The sequence below is a fragment of the Aplidium turbinatum genome, chromosome 12, assembly GCF_918807975.1.
Source record: "Aplidium turbinatum chromosome 12, kaAplTurb1.1, whole genome shotgun sequence".
In the NCBI taxonomy this organism is placed as follows: domain Eukaryota; kingdom Metazoa; phylum Chordata; class Ascidiacea; order Aplousobranchia; family Polyclinidae; genus Aplidium; species Aplidium turbinatum.
The window spans coordinates 4,310,533-4,329,386 of NC_137483.1; the positions used below are offsets into that span (position 1 = coordinate 4,310,533).

An 18,854-nucleotide genomic window follows, 5' to 3' on the forward strand; every position below is an offset into this window, starting at 1 on the left:
ATACTGACGAGCCTAGCTTCATGTGTAAAACACGGTATCTATCGCTGTCAGTTCTTGCTACAATTGGCAGCCGAAAAACATGAAAAAATAATGTTGTTGATTCAGGTATCAGGACATTACACATGTCTCCAAGAGAATACATAACACTTGCAACCTTTGTGACATGAATTTATTAACCTTCTGTATTTCGGTTTCAAGCACGTTTTAATGTTTACGTTTTGTGGCTTCTACCTTTTCTATTCTAACTTCCTGGTGCAAACTAATGTTCACTGAAAGTAATGAATCAGAAGTTGTCTGTTTGCGTAAAAAATAAGAAAATGTTGCATTACTGATGTTTAGATGCATTCAACAATATCGCAAAACTAAACGGAAAAGCCAAAATGTATTTTTTCCTGTAGGCTATAGCAAAACCAACAGTTGCTCACTGTAAAGATAATGAAGTTCGCACATGCGAAGTAGCCTATCTGAAAAACTTGACAAAATAAATTGAAAACAACAGTTTAAAACATACAAAAATTATAACACAGAATGAATTTGAGTTGTAAGAGAATTTTAAAAATTACGTGGCATTCAGCGGATATCTTACACTTGTCGCCTCAGCCATTTGCCCTTTGTAGCTCTTAGCCTGCTACACTGAATGTATAGACCAGGACTACTTTTGACCGAGCATGGGTTTTGACTAAAATCTGCTTTTTACTGCACAAGAATAAATAAAGCAGTTGATACACAACCTAAAAATTAGATGGCAATTTATACACTGTATGCGCATCAAAACCGGCCAAATGTATATTTTGAAAATTCTTGATTTACCGCAAAATTGATGACATGTAGTAGATTAGAAGACATGATTAAACATTGAGCACGAAAAATGTTGTATTACGATTCATAAAACACTATAAGCAGCACATACATACTCCATCTTTACATTGATGGTTGAGAGAAATAACCGTTATGATCTCTTAGTTTAGCCACTGCTAAGTAATTGTATTTAATTTTTTAGAACTAAAACTATCCAAAATTTATATAAAATATATGACAACTACAGAAGTATTCAATGAAAATGCTAGTGCATACAATTCAAAGTTGTAATTCAGGCTTTCCTTTTCTTTATTAGGCTCGATCTTGGGCCTAAGCTTGAAAAACAGGGTTATTCCAGCCCGATTTCTTAAATTTTGTTGTTCATATAAGTGACACTGCCGTTTTGATGGCACTGCCTAAATTGATTTTTGCATTCGAAATATTTAACTTTCACGCTTATTCATGGCTATAGATAAAAATATAAGATGGTTTAAAACTTTGATGTGAGATGATAGCTTTGCTTTGTAAAGTCGAAATGTACAGCAAACAACACGATAATGAACGTGATAGCTGCATCACATGACTAACATTTCAAAGTAATGTATGTTTGGTCGTTCGAGCGTAACGCAAGTTGTTCAGTCAAGCGAACGCACAAAGTGTCAAGTAAAGGTTGGGTATTCTGCTTTTATTTATTTTTTTATTCCGCTTTTATCTTTTCCACCAGCTTCATATTGTCGATGGTAGGACCAATGTGACTACTTTCGTTTGAAGAAACCCATAGAAGAATTTGGGGTAGACGATTGGCGTGGGAGATGAAAGCCTTGACCACCTGAAACATATAACCACGGACAATATAGTTGTTGTTTACCACACCTAGACTTCGGCTTCTATTGAAGTGACGGGAATCCAGACTTAATTATGGAAACAACGGCACAGAGACCAATGTTTGCAAAAACCTTGCAACACTTCTTGCTATCACACAGTCGGTAGCCACTTTAAAAAGTCGAAATTCTGCCACTAAACTTGACTAGAAGGAAACCGCCAACCAATCATAAGCTACGGTTTAAGTGACGTAAAAAATGGCGAAAAGAAGATGATAGAAAGCAAATTAAGTGATGGATTTTTTGTTAGCTGGTTGGCTTAGGGGTTAGGGTTAGGGCTAGAAAGTAGTCATATCATTGACGCGGGTTCGATTCCCACCACTGCTATTGCTCTTTTTCTTCTGTAATTACCAAATAAAGTTCAAAACAAGCATTAACTCTCTGGATGAGTGCTAGAAGGGTCACAATTGGACGGTAGCTTTTTATAACATGTTCTGATTGGTTGGCGGTTGCATTGTAGTCATTCGCAGTGGCAAAATTTCAACTTGTTAAAGTGGCTACCCACACAGTCAATGTCAAAACAAACTGTTTTGAGTGATCCGCAGACAACCTTAGTTTTAAAACTAAGTCACTCAGCTGACGATGGTATTTAACTTTCAGTTTAGTAGGCCATAGCCCTAAGAAGGCAGTAGGGATTTCTCTTTAGAGCAATTTGCTGCTCATAATTATGAGAGAAATCGAGGCCTATAGTTGAAGGCGCCACCGCAATTGACGGCATGCCTTCAAGTGTTTTGCCAAAGACACAGCCACATGCTCTTGAGCGGTGTCGAACCGGCGCCCTTTCGAACGTCGAACCATGGCTCTCATTGCTCGGCTAAGCAGCTAACAGTTTCGGCCATACCCATGTTAGCCCTTATCAATTAACAAAATGATTGATCCTTATAAAGAACTGCTGATTATCCCCCTTTTAGGGTGAAACAGGTTGTAAAAGTTTTAGAAAGTAATAAGTACAGTATATTTGATGTAGGCCTACTTTGCTCTGCTTGGCATTTTTGCTTGGCATTGAGCTGTTTTCGTAGTATTAATAGTATTTATTGCTTATTTTCAGTTTATATATTTTCAGTTTACAGTATGTATAGGATCAGTCATACCGTTACTTGATAAGGACTGACACGTGTATGGCCGCAAACGTTCGTAATTTGTTGTATCTTTTTCACTGTATTGTACTATTCTAAATGCCATGTGGTTGCTAGGTTATATCTGTTCAGGAAAATCACCTCTTTACCAAAATTGTATTTATTTTAACACAAGAGAAGCCTCCGCTGAATTTGTGTATCGATAGTTTTGTATGCTTTGGAATGGCCGAATCGATAATAATGTCTTTTCAGTTTCGGAAAATAAGTGAAGTATTCGTTGTGATGATGACGATTTCACCTTACAACTAAATTTAAAAAAAAATCTATTTATGGTCAAATGTCGATCAATGTTAAGACTTCCCAGTTTAAACATAGAGTTATTCACCAAAGCAAATATCAACTTTAGATGTTATATAACAACTGAACGTAGACTACTGTAGTTAGAGAATGATAATTTCTCACTTACCTCCGTATTTTCCTTTGGAAGGGAGGGTCGAAGACCCCAATTTCGACTTCATGATGTCTCCCGTCACATTCTCGTAACATTGCTTTGTACTTTCATTCTCGTAAGCTACGTGAGAAAGCAAAACAATAGTATGGCTGTTGGTATGTTAGAAGAGGGTTTACGTCATCAATCAATAAAATTGTGATCAAACATTTGGCATAAGGAGTAACCTTTTGTTATGATATCATAAGATAAATAAAAAAACATAAGCTTCAGATCCGCTGTTCTATCAGGTAATTTGAAGCTCTTTTCATCATTGTGACGTACTTCACTCACCGACAGTAAAGTTACTTTGACTTTTCTTAAAAAGCTTGAGGCGTTCCGGTATTGAACGACGATTGTACAATTATGCCAAAAGAACTAACATTGCAACTATGTTTGGTTCACATTCACTTTAAAAAAGTATTGTTTGCGTTTCTTTTGGGTGTAAGAAAGTATATTCGCTTTTGATATCTGGTGTTTATCGAAGTTGAACATAAAAGTCACCTAGATGTAATCATAAGACCGTTTTATTTCTTTAGGCACAATTCCTTTCTTTCTTAAAATTATTTATTGTAGTTTTTCTTTTTTACCAGATATAAATGCAAAAATTAATTGCTGGATTTAAGCTGTATAGGAGTTTAATCTCGTTGTTTGGTTGCTATTTTACTCATTGATAACGATATAAGAAAAAATCGTTTTTAAAATAGGCTACCTGTATATTTAGAAAATATGGTAACAACAGCAATGCAGGAATAGTTTTATTTTTGCTTCCAAAAAAAAATAAACCAAACCAAGATTTGAACTCACCATCATCTGGCTCGGCACTTGAACATGATGGACTTGCTGTAATACAATAAAATAAATCATTGAAAAAGAATTTGTCATGATCAAACTGAGAATGCTGTGATGGCGAAGTCGATTTATAACTAAAAAATGGGACTTATAAACTGTACGTTACGTGAGTAGCAAGGTTAATGCTATTGAAAAAGCAGGTACGATTATAACTTTAGCCATTTATGTCTACACTGTATTTGAATAAGAAACTTTTGAAGATCCCACCAAAGATTTAATAGATTACTATTTTTTACTTAAATAGTGACTTTATTTGCTTAAATTTAGCTTTGTTGATGTCAAATACTACCATCCAGTGCTCAAAGCTATTTTGAAGTCGATGTGGGCTCGGTAGCTATGCGATCTAGGAGCTCCAAACAAAGTGAGGAAAAAACGTGAAAAATATAATACAAAAATTATCCAGAAAAAAAATTGTTTTCTCTTGAAAAGCAAACGTTCCTGCTTAAAGTGTAATGTAAACGCTCTATGTTGAAGCATGAGATCAAGGTTTTTTTGCTAGGTCTCGGCTCCCAAAACTTATAGCGGGCCCTGGTCCAAAACTACTTCCTGGGCTGACCTATCAGCAAGACTGCCAATGTCGCTTCTGCTCTGTGAGCCGACGCCAGAAAGTTATTCAACATTAACATAATGAAATAAAATAATAAAATGACATTGTTGGACGTGTTTTTAAGTTTTGAGTCAACCTGACAAAGAATGTTAATATTGTCAAATGAACACACGTTTCTGCTAGTCGACACAAATGATCAACCGATTTTATGATTATTTTTACATAATATTTAAGGCTTGTAGCCTACTATATTTTTCAAGAATACAATAGTAAATATGTAAATATTAATTCATTGACAGTAACTGATAATAATAGAATATTAATAGTATCTAGTAACATGTGAATATTATTTTATTAAATATTTTATAAAATTTTTAATTTAAAACGTGGAGACAAAAGTAGTAATCTAAGTGTCTCAGCGTTCATAATGCCCTTACCAGGAAATTTATATAAACTTCGTCAAATCAAAATGTAAAAACTTGTAAACTCAACCAGCTTTAAACCTTTGTGGTACAACAAACTAACTTTATTTCTTAGAAAAGCTTTGTCATTACTAAAAGGTTTATGAAAATGGTTTAGGAGCAATGTATCAAAATCAGTAGACCAATAATCGACTACACAGACCACAAGCCAATTTAGATTTTGAACGAAAACACAATCTCCCAATAGCCTTAAGCTTGTACATAAAAAATAATAATGAAAAGTAACTTACTGAAGATTGAAACCTCGTAATTGTGATTTGGTTTATCAATAATTTTTGTCATAGGTTTGTACGATTCCGGGCAGATCTTTGTGAAATACGTCACAATGTCCTCCATTGAATGAAGTGGAGGATGCGTCTTATTCGAGAGATTGATGATGTAAGTTGTTTTTCCTCTTTCCGTTTTTTTCTGCACTTGGTAGTGTTTGCACGGTTTTTCCCTGTTATATCAATTAAAATTAAATTGCAGTTGTGCTAGATGCTACGACTTGTTAGATTTTATAAGCTGGTTTGAAAAAATAGTTACTTTTTCTTTGCGTCGATAGTTTCTGGGTGATATTGATGGAGCACAAGCGATGTGGCAAATTGCAATAACCTTCTCGATATTTGATTTCCATGTAAAGACAACTTCTAACACTGTACCATAAGTTAGTAAAAATGCATTTGTTTCTTAAAATTGATGCTAACTGTTTGATGAAATTATTGTTAATGTGCTACTGTAACATAAGTTGCCTATAAAATGTGCTTTTGATAAAATTAGTAAATTTTACTGTTCGATTACTGAAAATATTATATAGCCTAACAAGTGAGTTAAAAATTGTGTTTGATTTGGTGATTTGTATTGAAGATTGTTGTTAAGCTGATAGTGCTTTGTTCTAAGCCAGTTTTTGTTATGGGCTATGACATAAAATAACCACATATCAACTAAAATAAGTTGTGTTTCGAACTTATTCAGTAGGCAGTATGCTTTCTTTTAATCTGCTTTTGGACGGAATTTAAGGCATTTTTTGATTGATGATAATTAATCAATTAATCGGAAAACAAATTTGCGTCATTGTAGTAACTAGTATTTGCATCATTGCAGTGCTAAAAAGGATTGAATTGCTTTATTTAGATGTGCTTATAATGTATGTTTCAATGTTAGGGCTAAATTCGGTTTGAATGAGAAACTTCTGAAGATTCAACAAAGCATGCAACAGAATGATGAGGGTTTTGAAGAATAGTAACAATATTTGTTGTAATTGAAACATGCAACTTGAAAAAGTATAATTGAATGAACACTATCAGTGCTTACTCCTTTACACAATGCAAAGAAAGTTATTTTCACACGAGTCAGTTCAATCATGTATAGCTAAAAATCGATTTCGATCAGCTAGAAGCTAGATCATCTTCAGATAAGCTGAAAGCAAAACACACAAAAATCAAACGATGAAAGGAATGAAAAAACGTTTTACTCTAGCTACGTCAAAGAACTGATGGAAAAACTAACAATCAAAGGCAAAATGAAAGGAAAATGGCATGAAAGAGTATAGTATTAGAAGAAAATTTCTTTGCATTACATGACATGTAACCGAGTCGTTCATATCAAGCATTGTTGTGGGTTTGACACCTGTCAGAAGATACTTCATATTCTTGATCTCCTTTACACAATCACTTGATACAGAAGGATGTTTTAATTTCATGGGTAACTTACGGGCTTCCGATTGGTTTTACAGATACCGCGTATTGCCATATTTCGTTTGGGTTGCTTGTTCTTCGTCGGACGATCATGTTCCCGAATTCTTTGTTCATCGCTAAAATCTTTTCCGCGTCTTCGCGACCGACATCCTCATCCAAGTACCAACTAAAACACCAAGATGCCATACCATTTGCTCATAGTAGATGAAGGTAGTCTCATACTCAGTTAGTGAGCTTTGGAGAAGAAGATATATTTGTTGATAGTAAATAGAGTTTAATTAATATTGAACACGACAATAGTTGAAATTACATGTCTACATCTCACAGTGTAAAAACTAATTCTTGTAAATTCGAAACAAAAACTAATTCTTGTAAAGTCGTTTGTAGCCTATTAAAGTTTTAAAAATTACTGTTTTATGATTTTGAAGAACATGGTCGGATCGGAATACATACAAGACGACATTGACATATTTGAAATAACATCTCAGTAAACTTTAAAACGTGGTTTGAGACCAATTATAACGTTATGAAAAGTTAATGGTTTGGTTGCTTTGTTTTATTCAATGAGTAGGTATGCTCTTCAATCTTTTGTTTGGTCATCATCGCATTAACACAATAACCTCAGTGGTCGCTCTAATGGTTCCAATATCAATTGCAAAAAAAGGAAGAAAAAACTTAAATGTACTAAGTAAATGTGTAAATTGTCTAAACATTATATAAATCTTTATCAAATATACATTTAACATGATTTGGACTTTCAAGCAAGTTGCTTTATTGTTAAAATTGCATGATAGAATAACAACAAGAAACGCATCAGAAATAGGATCTATATACCGTAGAGCAGTTATGCCAACAAATCGGGAAATTTGGTAAGTCCTGGCATAAAGTTGGTTCGGCCCCATATTATCACAAACAAATCGTCATCAAACAATAAAATAAAAAGATATAAACGTACTAAGTTCTAGTTTACCTTTGAAGATGGCTTGGGGGTGGAGAACGAAGAGATACCTGAACAAAATGGTTTTAAAAAATGACTGGCCTGCTGTGATTGAAGGTCTGTTTAAAACCTACTTAAGTCACTTTTTGTTGATATTAAGTTATCATCAAAAATATGTTGTATAATGGTCAATGCGTGTCCCCCCACAAAAATTGATTTAAAAAACGACTTAATTTTGCTACAACACACGCTGGTGTTTGCATAAAAGTAAAAAATTGAACAACTTTGAAAAAACTTTACTTTGCTTTTTCTCAAAAGTGGTATTTTGGACTGAAGTAATTGTTTTACTCAAGTCTTCAATTTTTTTTCAAAGACTTTTTTCATTTGAAAAAAAGTAGAGAGTATGACACTAAATTGGCAAATTCAAGTTTATCATAGAGCTTTTGCCACATTCGTCAGTAAATAATCATATTCAAAAAGTAACAGTTTCATTTGAAGGTACTTTTCATTTTTTTTTGACTGGCTATTTAGCAGACAAATATTTCTAATATTTCATTCATTTGCTGTATAAAACAAATATCTTGTTAAGATTTAAACGAATGTTTTGTTATGATGTATTAAGTTATTTTCCTGACGAGGAAAGAAAGTTTTGCCGAAAACGTTCGAATTTATGTAGTTACGTTTTATTTTTACGCATTGTTTTTGAATTATGAAATGCAATCCTATTAAGTTGCTATCAATCTGTCTATTGTATTCAAGAACTATCTCTCCACCAAAGCTATATATCTCTAATTACATCAAATATAGTTATTACTTTCTAAAACCTCTACATTACAGCCTGTTTCAGCCTAAAAAGGGGGTCATCAGAAGGTCCTGAAAAATATGCAAAAACAATAAATCGGTAATGCCTGAAAAGATATTAAACATTAAAATCTTAAGTTAATCTACAAAAAAAACCTCAGAATTACAAAGGGCTACCTCCATCGGATACCACAAAAAGTCTCAATTGTGACGTCCAAATGGAAACCAAGCAGGTTTATTAACAATATTTTTGACGTCATAGAGAAGTAAAATAAAATATAAAATTGGTAACCCGTAGAAATTAAATTAAGTTAATGTTATGAAGTATTTGAGTGTAAATTTGTTTCTATTAGACCAGGGGTCACCAAATTTTTTTCTCTGAGGGCCGGATTGCTGCGAGATTAACAGCTGCGGGCCGGATGCAAATTGCGAAAAGATATACAACTATTTAGAATCTCCATTGACTTGAATTGAGCACAATAAATAACAAAGTCAGCGATGGAATAGCAAAGTTGTGATGAAAATCGAAAGGTAGCTGGAAAAGTTATCCCCTGCTGTGAGACACTACAGGGCATCGTGCTCTTGAAAAAAACATTACATCTTTCCAAATTTGGCTTAGGCTGTCCCCATTTGTGGTGGCCTAATGATAAAAACAGAACACCAACATGTAGGCTGCCTGGTGGAAAAATGTACAAATTCAACATACAACAACGAATTATAAGAACGAACAATTTTAACAAAGAAGTCTCTATTAGGCTACACAAAAAAGCAAAGCCAAAACGGTTGCTAATGCCAAGTGAAGCACATGTTGTAGTGCAGTTGTTATTTCCGCAGCACGTGGCGGGTCGGATGAAATCAGTTCGCGGGCCGGTTCCGGCCCGCGGGCCGTAGTTTGATGACCCCTGTATTAGACCTATCCCTGAAAGAACATTTGTGGTTGGAGAAACATTTTTTAAAAGTCGTTTCAAAACAACCAAAGTAATTTAGAGCCTTTGTGCCGGTATCAATGGTGGCTTTGTAAATAATGACCTTCTGCAAGTATTACCCATTCAAAGGGCAATCTGATTTTACCCTACAATTGCAACCAGGCAGAGATGGTTCATTTGTAGCTTGCAATATTGATTTATTGTGGGTGGATATGATGCTTGCTACATTTGGAGTACAACTAAAGCTTAGCTTAATGGTATAGTTGTTAATAATTTTGCGTGAGTTTCAAAATCTCATAATTCGAAAGTTGTCTTTGTAAATCCAGAAAACAAAAAAGTAAAAAGGTCCCTATGGGTTAAATCCCCCTACAGTGGATCATTCACTCGTGGAGCAAATAAACCAAAAAAGTAGCTCTTTCTGCAGACTAATTTTTGTCTTAAACACCAACCGTAGTAATTCTCTGATTAAAATAGCTGAGTCTTATTACTGCAGTAACCCACAGATAAGTTTCGCCTAAACTGATTCTAGATTAACAAATTAGACGATTAGTTTGATTGGTCGCTTAACAATTTCGTTGCTGATCTATCCAATCTTAAATCTTTGAAATCAAATCCAAGGATTAAAATTCTAATTTCTACAAAAAATGACGAAATAATTTCACTTTTAAGGAACTTATGCTTTGCTGTGTTTGAACAATCGTGGTACTGCACAACTTGCAAGCTTTCGGCCAGTGAGTTAGTTGCAAAGTAAATGATATGTTCTTACGTGCTCAATTGCTGAATTATGGCGTCTTGTGCTGCCAGGGGCCTCGGTGAAGATATGGTTGGTTGATAGCGGCGACTTTAGTTGTTTGAGGCAATGTGATTTCTGATTTGGTGCCCATTGCTGTGTGGGATAATGAAAACTGAGTGCTTTGGAATTGGTTGCCGCACAAGAACCAGTATTTTTCGGAGAAAACCGTTCTGACTGATGAGAAGAAAATAGAAACTGTTTGTGAAGTTTTGAATGACCAGGAGACGAAGTTATTGAGGTGAGTTGCGTTGAATCAGCTTGGCTGATCAATTTAATTCGATTCAATGGAATTGGACTCATTGGGACATAGTCTTTCTGAAACAAATAATAATTGTGAATTTTTTATTTGGTTAAAACTTCTGGCTGCTGTTGTTTAATGTACTGATAAACTTTGAGTCTACTTTGAAAACATTGATACAGCCAATAGCTCATAATAATACTCTTTGCAATATGATTATGTATTATTATAATTATATGATAATATACAGATAATTATTTTTCATTTTTGCGCCCTTGCTAACAATTTAACAGTTTGTTTATAATTATAAACCTAAGTTATATACGGTATTTCACTTTTAACCGACTGCTTGGTTTTATTTTTGGCAATTCTGTTTATTTCACACCACTTTTCATTTTAAACGAAATATATGTAATATGTTAATTAACATCTAATCAAGATATCGATTGCAGTCACAAAGCGCAATGTTCCGCTCAACTGAGCAATGTAAAAAATTGAACTAGGTTAAAGAAAGAAATGTGCACGAATGAAATGACAACATCATAATAGTTAATATACACCTCAGAAGACAGCAAAAGATGGGATTAGACCTTCACCTCCGACATAACAGCAGGAGATAAGGCACTTGCTTTCCAACCGATTGTTGAAAAAATACCGCTTAACTGTACCCAGAGTGTGATAAATTGAGTGGAGTAGTTGCTGAACAGTAAGGTCTAGCAGAAAAGAGCTGGTAGCCTATACTATTGCTATTGCTGAAGGGTTGGTTACCTATGAGAACCTTTTCATCTTATCCCTCCAGAATTGATGTGAAGTATAGGATCTCTCTTTTTAACGTGGAAAATACAAACCACCAGAAGCGTATCGAAGTGATCACAAAGTAGAGGACTAAACTCTCTTACACTTCTAAAGGTATTAAATTTGATTTGTAACTAATAAATGTTTGCACTGATGCACATATTTGTGTAAATCAAATATAGCTATTATTTTTCAAAAACATCTACAGCCTGTTTGACCCTAAAAGGGGAAAATATCCACTTCCTGATAGTTTTTCTCCGACCTCCTTTCCAATAAGGACTTTCCGATGATCCTCCTTTTAGGGTGAAACAGGCTGTAAAGGTATTAAAAAGTAACAACTATATTTGATATAATTTGCTCTCCTTGGCTTTTTGCTTGGCATTGAGTATTTTTTTGTAGTATTAATAGTATTGATTGTTTTATTTGTGTAAATTAATTACTGAAACAAAACAAGTGTAGGCCTGTAACTAGCAATTTAACGACGTATGCAAAAAAGCAAGGCAAAGTTACTTGTGTCAACTTTTTCAGTATGTCTTTGAGTTCCTCTCTTTGCCCTGGAAGCAAAGCCATTGCTTCAGGTGGAAGCGTTCGCTGAAACATTGCAATAAAAGTTGTGATGTGACGTTGTTTTAATTGATATGACGTAACAACAGATCTGTTGTTACTGATTTTTTGTAAACTTATGTCTTAATTATTGCTTAGGTATACGGTAAGAATTAATGTAAATTTCTACCACTCTCACCAAGGAAATAGTGTATATGTATCGAAACCAAACATCTTGTTCTTCTGGTGATTCCGCTTTAATTTTCACTTCAGTATATTTAGAACTCAAGCTGTTGATGAAAGAATTGTTCAATCAAAATGAACTCTCTAAAATCATTAAAATAAAAAAACAAACAACTTGATATTAAAATGCCTCTGACAGGAAAATAAATTCGCTAAACTTACCTAAGATACCAAAAAGATGACACTAACAAACTTTTCTGACCAGCAAATCGTAAAAAATATCAACAGGCTACTAAGTTACACGCTTGCAAACTTTCGTTGACATCGGCGAATCTGGCACTCATTCAATTGCGAAGATAAAAACGGCAACACCGCTGTGACGTCACAGTAAGCGGGAAGGATACATTCTTTCTCTGTGATGACTTGGTAAAGTATGGTACGGCTACTGCAAAACGTGAATGTGTGGGGCTCTGTTGATCTAAAGCATGCGCAAATTAAGAATTACCGAAATGAAAAAGTGAACTTATTATTACTATCAGGTTTCGATCAAATAGGTTGAGTTTACTTTTATCAAACAGCATCTCAATTCAATTGAAATTGCAGTTTCATAGGGCTACAATTTTCATACTTTTTTATTTGTCCTAATCTGGCTATAGCCAATTGCAGTGTAACAACAGTATTTCACAAACAGCACCTTTGATTTATGGTTGAGGCAATGCCTACAAATTGCTGTTTATGTGACATTGTCAGTGACAAAGACCGAGTGCTTTCTTTTCCCACTTTCCCACAAAACAAGGTACTGAGAAGAAAATGATCAAAGTTTTCTTCAAGTGTTCGAAAGTGGGATGGGCTGTACAAAACTAGTCGTATATGTTCACTTCACTGAAAATGATTTTGTTAATACCACTAAAGTAAAAATGCCTACAGGCATGTGTTGGAGTGTATACTACAAGGTGATGCTCTCGGAAGCAACAATCGGACTGTGATGCCGTCGTGCATTGTTTGGTGAATCCGAAACAATTGTCCAGATCCAGATGGCCGTTACACAGGATTTCAATGGCCAACTGAAGGCACATTATGAGCGAGAGAGAGAGAGAGAGAGAACTTTTATTTATTTTTGAATAGTGATGATGAATTAAATATGAATGATGATTCGTACGATTTCTTCATTTTTCACTTAAAGTGTATTTTAGGTTTTGTAGGAACGCATCCAGTACAGTTTTATTAAACTGCAAAAAACAATAAATCTTCGAAAAAAGCAACCGCTTGTACCAACTCCGACCAAACTGTGATCCACCAATTACATCTAGGAAGCGTTTGTTTCATCCGTTGCTAACGACGTCCACTTAGGATGACGTAATACCACCAAAGTCGTACCATAGCAGTGAAATATGGAGTTTCGCCTGTGGTGGCGCTGCGGAGCAGTCGTTTGATTAAATTACGCCCTAACCAGTCGAGCTACGAGGTTAAGATTAAAAAGTTCGCTAAGTGTAATTCTGCGCTAGGAAATGCTTTAAAAAGTTACTATACTTGGATCCCACCTGTCAGGGGCACTTTAAGCAATTTAACCTCAAAAATCCTGCATTTGAATAATTTTGGATTAACGACAAATCAAAGAGTAAAATACTTAGGTAAACATTGCAAAGTTAGGCATTGTTGAAATTGCACGATATATATACCGTACAGTACAATAGTAGCATTATAGGCCTACTTGTATTGTCAGTGTACAGTATTCTATTTCCTCTATTTTATATTGCATAACATAACTTTAGGCAACACGTAATAGTTAGATTAAATTACGATATTCTAACAAAAAACAACAAACCAGCAGACAAACTACTTCAAATGTTTTTGTTGCAAACGGTTGAACGTTTTTTGTTGTTAGTTTTGCACTAACTGGCATCTGGAAAGGGGTAATTGATTATATTGCATCCTTGCAATTCTATTTTACAATAAACAAAGTAACAGTATTGGTCAATAATTTCTTTATCATAAGGTATCATGGTTATGGTGGTTTCAGCAATGGTTTTAAAATGCTGGTAACCTTGACTGCATAAAATTTCCTTTTTAACCTGAGAGTTTTATAATTGCCTATTTCCAACTCATTTGTTAATTTTTAAAAATGAACTAATGTTTTGAGCAATATTCAACAAACCACCGTCATGAGCTACAAAAGTTGCATCTTATCACAGTCCACTTACTTGTATTTGATCGTTATTGTGGAAAATGCTGATTTGCTCCCGGAAACATTTTTTACAGATTGTACGTTCAACAAAAGTATTGTTTCGTCATACTGAAAACATTAATATTCTTAAATGAAGTTAAAAACATTGTTTCACGCAAAACGCAATAGTTTGAGAGCTTACTACTTTTCCTGGGAAAAATAAAACACTAGTCACAGAATCAGAATAAAAGTGTATTTAAACTGTTTGAAACGCATATTTTTATTCGAAATAAAAAAAATTGTGCTTGAAAAACGCTTTAAAATAAAATCTTTTACAAGAAAACTAAGGCGAACGAAATAAATACATTATTTGCGTCAACTTTCAACCAAAAAAAATGTTTTTCGCTTGGAAAAATTTACTTTCAAAGAGTACAACTCGAGGTGAAGAACTTGATGTTGTAATATTAGGTTATCTTTTATTTTGAATTAAAAATGACAATAATAATTTTTTTCTTTTAAAAGAAGCTTTAACAAAACTGTTTATTAAAAACAGTAATTCGAAATAAACCAAAATACTTGAAATATGATTAGGTGGAGACATTACTTTAAATTTTAAAACAAACAATATGGTTTAGTGCAATCTTGACAGAAGTTCGATTCCCACTCAGGTCCAAGATGTCCACAATTCCCATTAAGTTAAAATTTCGATTCCCGCTCAAAACACATAGATTTATGCTCCACTGATGATTCCAAACAAGAGCGTAAATCGAGTATGGCTTTTTCTATTTTTGTTCAATCGGGGCCTTAATGACTTTACAAATTCCCGCATCCCATTGATTCTGACATGTTTGTCCTTATCTGATTTCCATTCGAGTTAACTTGGCCAAAATTACATCAATTAGTGTCAAACCGAAAGATGAGTTTTTTGTTAAAGATCGAATGCGGTTGTTCAACGATGCAAATTACCTAAACGTTGCTACTCACTACTTTTAATACAGCATACCTGCAGATATATTATTGTCATTCACCGTACAGGTCACACTTTAACAACAGCAAAAATTGACACTAGCAAGACCAATCTTGGTTTAGCAAGTCTACAATGAAGAAATTCACAGTTTTTCACTAACGGTGTTTGGTTTTCCAGCTTTTAACTTAGGTCTGACTTCTTTATGTTTTTAACATAAATCGGTAGTTTTGTATTTAGCCTTACTTTAGCGGGCATTATATAGCTTTTGCGCAACATAAAATATTTTCATTGATAGAATAATTTGAAGAGTATTAAAATTATGACAAAACTTACGCGGCAATGTTTTCCTTTTAAGTCTGTAACATACAAAAAAAGTTCTTGGTCTTTTAGTTGTCCGTACAGCTTTCTGTAATCGGTTTTCTGCGAGAAAAGAGAAGATACAAAGTTTATTGCCATGGCAACTTCTTAGCAACTACCATTTAAGGCCATGCACCCCATTGCAACACTTTCAATGGTTAATTTGTGATTAAATGTAAATTGTTTTATGATTTCTTAAACTTTGTGGTTATTATGACATTAGTTGCTGATATGATCATGTAACTAATCAAAATTAATCTCTGCATATATTCTAACAACATATATTATATACGTACATTTAGCAGACATGAAACAATTTACATCTTTTTCCTCATTGTCTTGTTAAATTTGTAAAAACATTGTGATGTAAATTGTACAAGAACCAAACACGTAATTATCAAAGTTTTCTTTTTCTAAATTTACTCTAAGTAACACGATAGCCTACTTACACTTACAGCTTTTGATGTTTTTACGTAAATCCACCCCTCGCAGTACTTGCTTCTTTCACGGTCTCTGTGCGTCGATCCAGACATTATTCGGTCACCACCAACATTGTGACTTTAGTATCACAGAATAAAAATTCACAGACAACAAGCTGTTTGGCTACACAAGCAGATTATTGTAGAAATAGAATATTGCCTATATTTCTGCGTTGTTTAAGATTGCATATTGTAAATATAGCTAGAAATGAAAGAAAATAGTTTAACGTTTTTTCATAAAGTGAACGGTTATGCTCTATCGAGTTTCAAAAGCGTTGCATTGCTTGCCGACTTGTATGTCGTATACATCTATTTTACAGAAAATATGGCATGCCAAATAATAATGAACAAAATTCTCTTTGGAGAAACAGGGTTGTAGTGCTTGGTTTAATTTAAATCAAAAGAATATAGTCGCAATGCAGAGGCTGCAGTCATTGTCTATTGCTTGCCAAACTGAACTTTTATTAAAAAAATGTTTTATTTTAACTTTTTTGTCTACTCTACCTTTATTGTCATGTTTGTCATTATGCTTTTATTACGCCTCAGTCGGTCGCCAGAAGTTAAATCCCCTTTTTGCAGAGTTACATACTGTAGTATGCACATATTGAATGACACAGTATCGTGGACTACATTTATGTAGTCTCTCATTGTAACACAAATGCTCTTTGGATATCCCCTGAAAAGCAGTGATGCTGAAACAGCAGTTCAACCGTACAATTCGCCTGAAACTTTCCAATTTCTATGACAACTGAACATGACCATTCAAGCAAATCACCAAATGTTAAAGCAGTGATCTGATTCAAGAAATTATATCTAAATGTCAATGACATATCTTATTTTCTCAAACTTAAGTATTTTAAACTTAGTTTTAATCCAGGTTTCAGCCACGGAGTTTAATACTAATCGTTTTTTTCGTGTTTTTAACTTTAAAGTGAAACGAATGTATTTTAATCCAAATTTAAAAAAAATACTGCTCAAAACTTCCCGGGTCATTGCCATGTTTAACGACTATTCAAGCATACAATGGTGTGAGCGTTTTAAACATTGAACAACATGTTTAACTTGAACTGCTCTTGTGAAATGAATTGTCAATTAATGTTAAAATATTTATCGAATTCCATCATCATCATCATCATCATCATCAGCCGGTCACGCCACTGCTGGCAGATGGCCTCCACATATGTTTCAACACCATTCTGTCTTTTGCTGTTCTCATCCAGGTTATGCCAATCTTTTCTTCTATGGCATCTCGCCATCTTCTTTTTGGTCTCCCTCTAGTTCTTCTTGCATATCTTGGTATCCATTCTGTGGTTATCTTGGCCCATCTGTTGTTTGTCATTCTTGCTACATGTCCGCCCATTGCCACTTTAGGTTTGTTGCTGCTTTTATGATATCTTTGATACAAGTTATGCTTTTGATTATCGAATCTATTTTCTGTAAATTTGGCGATTTACCTTTGATCTCAATAATTCCATTGTCAGTCTAGTTCAGTGGTTCTTAACCTTTTTTCTATCAAGCCTCCCTTCAATAATGGTCATGTGCCTTGCGCCCCACTAAATTTTAAATAAGTATCATACCAAAAAAATTGCATTTTTTTGTCTGTTTATTGTACACATCAGTGAGATACTTGACACTGCTTCTTAGCGACTACATTTTTAATGTGAGGTTTAACTCCAGAGAGTGAACAACGTAAGTCTCCTTCAACTCTCAGCCGTAGAAATGAAGCCGTAGAAAAGTAAAAATGAAGCAGCGTCAAGAAAATTTGATAAATCTGAAGGAGTTCAGCGCAAAATAGTTTTGTAAAGTTCTGGTCTAACTAATAAAGCAAGAATTACTGAATACAATATAAAAAAAGATAAAATACGGAATACGACGAACAGCATAGGTCCTAGGACATTAAAGTAATTAAAAAATTGAAATTGTTGTAGAGCTCGCGCCCTCCCTGAGAGATGCTTCACGCCTCCCTGGAGGGGCGCGCCCCCCCCCCCGATTAAGAACCACTGTTCTACTTCAAGATTAAAAACGCCATTTTCAACTTATAAAACGAAACAATTGAGTTACAATTTCTAAACGAATGGTGTGAATAGTGATCTCTAAACCTAAACCTATCACTTTCGGAACACCGAACGGCAGCACCTCTGATCAATTCTGATTCAAAATGTGAAAGTTTCGATTTCAAACCCATCATATATGTTCTTACTTGTTCAGGGAGAAAGTCAGTGTTTATGACTGCTATTCATTTAGTGGCACCTAATGGATGGAATAATTTCCCTGCAACAACACTTCAACAACTATCGAAAAGTTCACTTTGTCAATCTAGGCAACCCGCCCTGCCTCAGAAGCCTCTACAAGTATGCGAAACAACCAAGAATATCCTAATCAAGGCTTTGTCAGTTAGAAGAAAAAGATTCAAAAGCAACCAACCAACCATACTATGCAGGCTCCTGCTTGCGTTTCTTTTGCAATGTGACCGTTGGTATATTTTCTCAGTTGTAAAAAACCTAACAATCTTGTGGCAACCGAAACTTGTGCAACGATTGAATGTAGGTTCCATTTTTAGTCCTTTCAAGTTTTCAAATTTATGCCAGAACTACGTTGATCGTTGGTTTAATAATGTTAGAAAGATGAGTTATACTCGCAAACATGCTTTTCTCTATAACCTCTACCTGTCCTTTTTATCAATGGACAAACAAGTAACTCTTATTGGTTGTAATTTAAGGATAATGGTTTTAGCTTACGTGACAAATTTGGAGTTGTAGTTTCATTTTGTATATTAACAAAATGGAAAAAAACTGTATGAGTCTGTTCTTTTATTGATTTTAGGTTTTTAAGCATAACCTTTTAGGTCTAAAGACAAGATCCGGTACTTGAA

The 18,854-nt window shown here is 34.4% G+C and overlaps 1 protein-coding gene across 2 annotated transcripts; it reads right to left on the minus strand.

Annotated features, from left to right (window-relative positions):
- Positions 1-204: 204 nt before the first annotated feature.
- On the minus strand, positions 205-16,072 carry LOC145781145 (uncharacterized). 2 transcript variants are annotated; one of them, XM_082592907.1, is made up of 12 exons: positions 15,959-16,072; positions 15,480-15,566; positions 14,217-14,308; positions 12,032-12,122; positions 11,800-11,880; positions 10,230-10,571; positions 7,770-7,807; positions 6,816-6,965; positions 5,354-5,562; positions 4,050-4,085; positions 3,222-3,326; positions 205-1,627 (listed from the first exon to the last, which is right to left on the minus strand). In XM_082592907.1, the coding sequence occupies exons 1-12, from the start codon at positions 16,034-16,036 to the stop codon at positions 1,554-1,556; spliced, it is 1,383 nt and encodes a 460-aa protein (XP_082449033.1). In that variant the 5' UTR covers positions 16,037-16,072; the 3' UTR covers positions 205-1,553. The 2 variants fall into 2 exon arrangements, with proteins under 2 accessions (XP_082449033.1, XP_082449035.1); XM_082592909.1 differs by lacking the exon at positions 10,230-10,571.
- Positions 16,073-18,854: the final 2,782 nt, after the last annotated feature.

What these genes read in the sequence shown, in the direction of transcription:
- LOC145781145 (XM_082592907.1), bottom strand. Translation starts at nt 16,036, where the DNA reads ATGTCTGGATCGACGCACAGAGACCGTGAAAGAAGCAAGTACTGCGAG. An exon ending in ACGTAAAAACATCAAAAGCT is followed by an intron (nt 15,567 to 15,958) that starts GTAAGTGTAAGT and finishes CTTTTCTCGCAG; the next exon opens with AAAACCGATTACAGAAAGCT. An exon ending in ACAATAACGATCAAATACAA is followed by an intron (nt 12,123 to 14,216) that starts GTAAGTGGACTG and finishes TTTCATCAACAG; the next exon opens with CTTGAGTTCTAAATATACTG.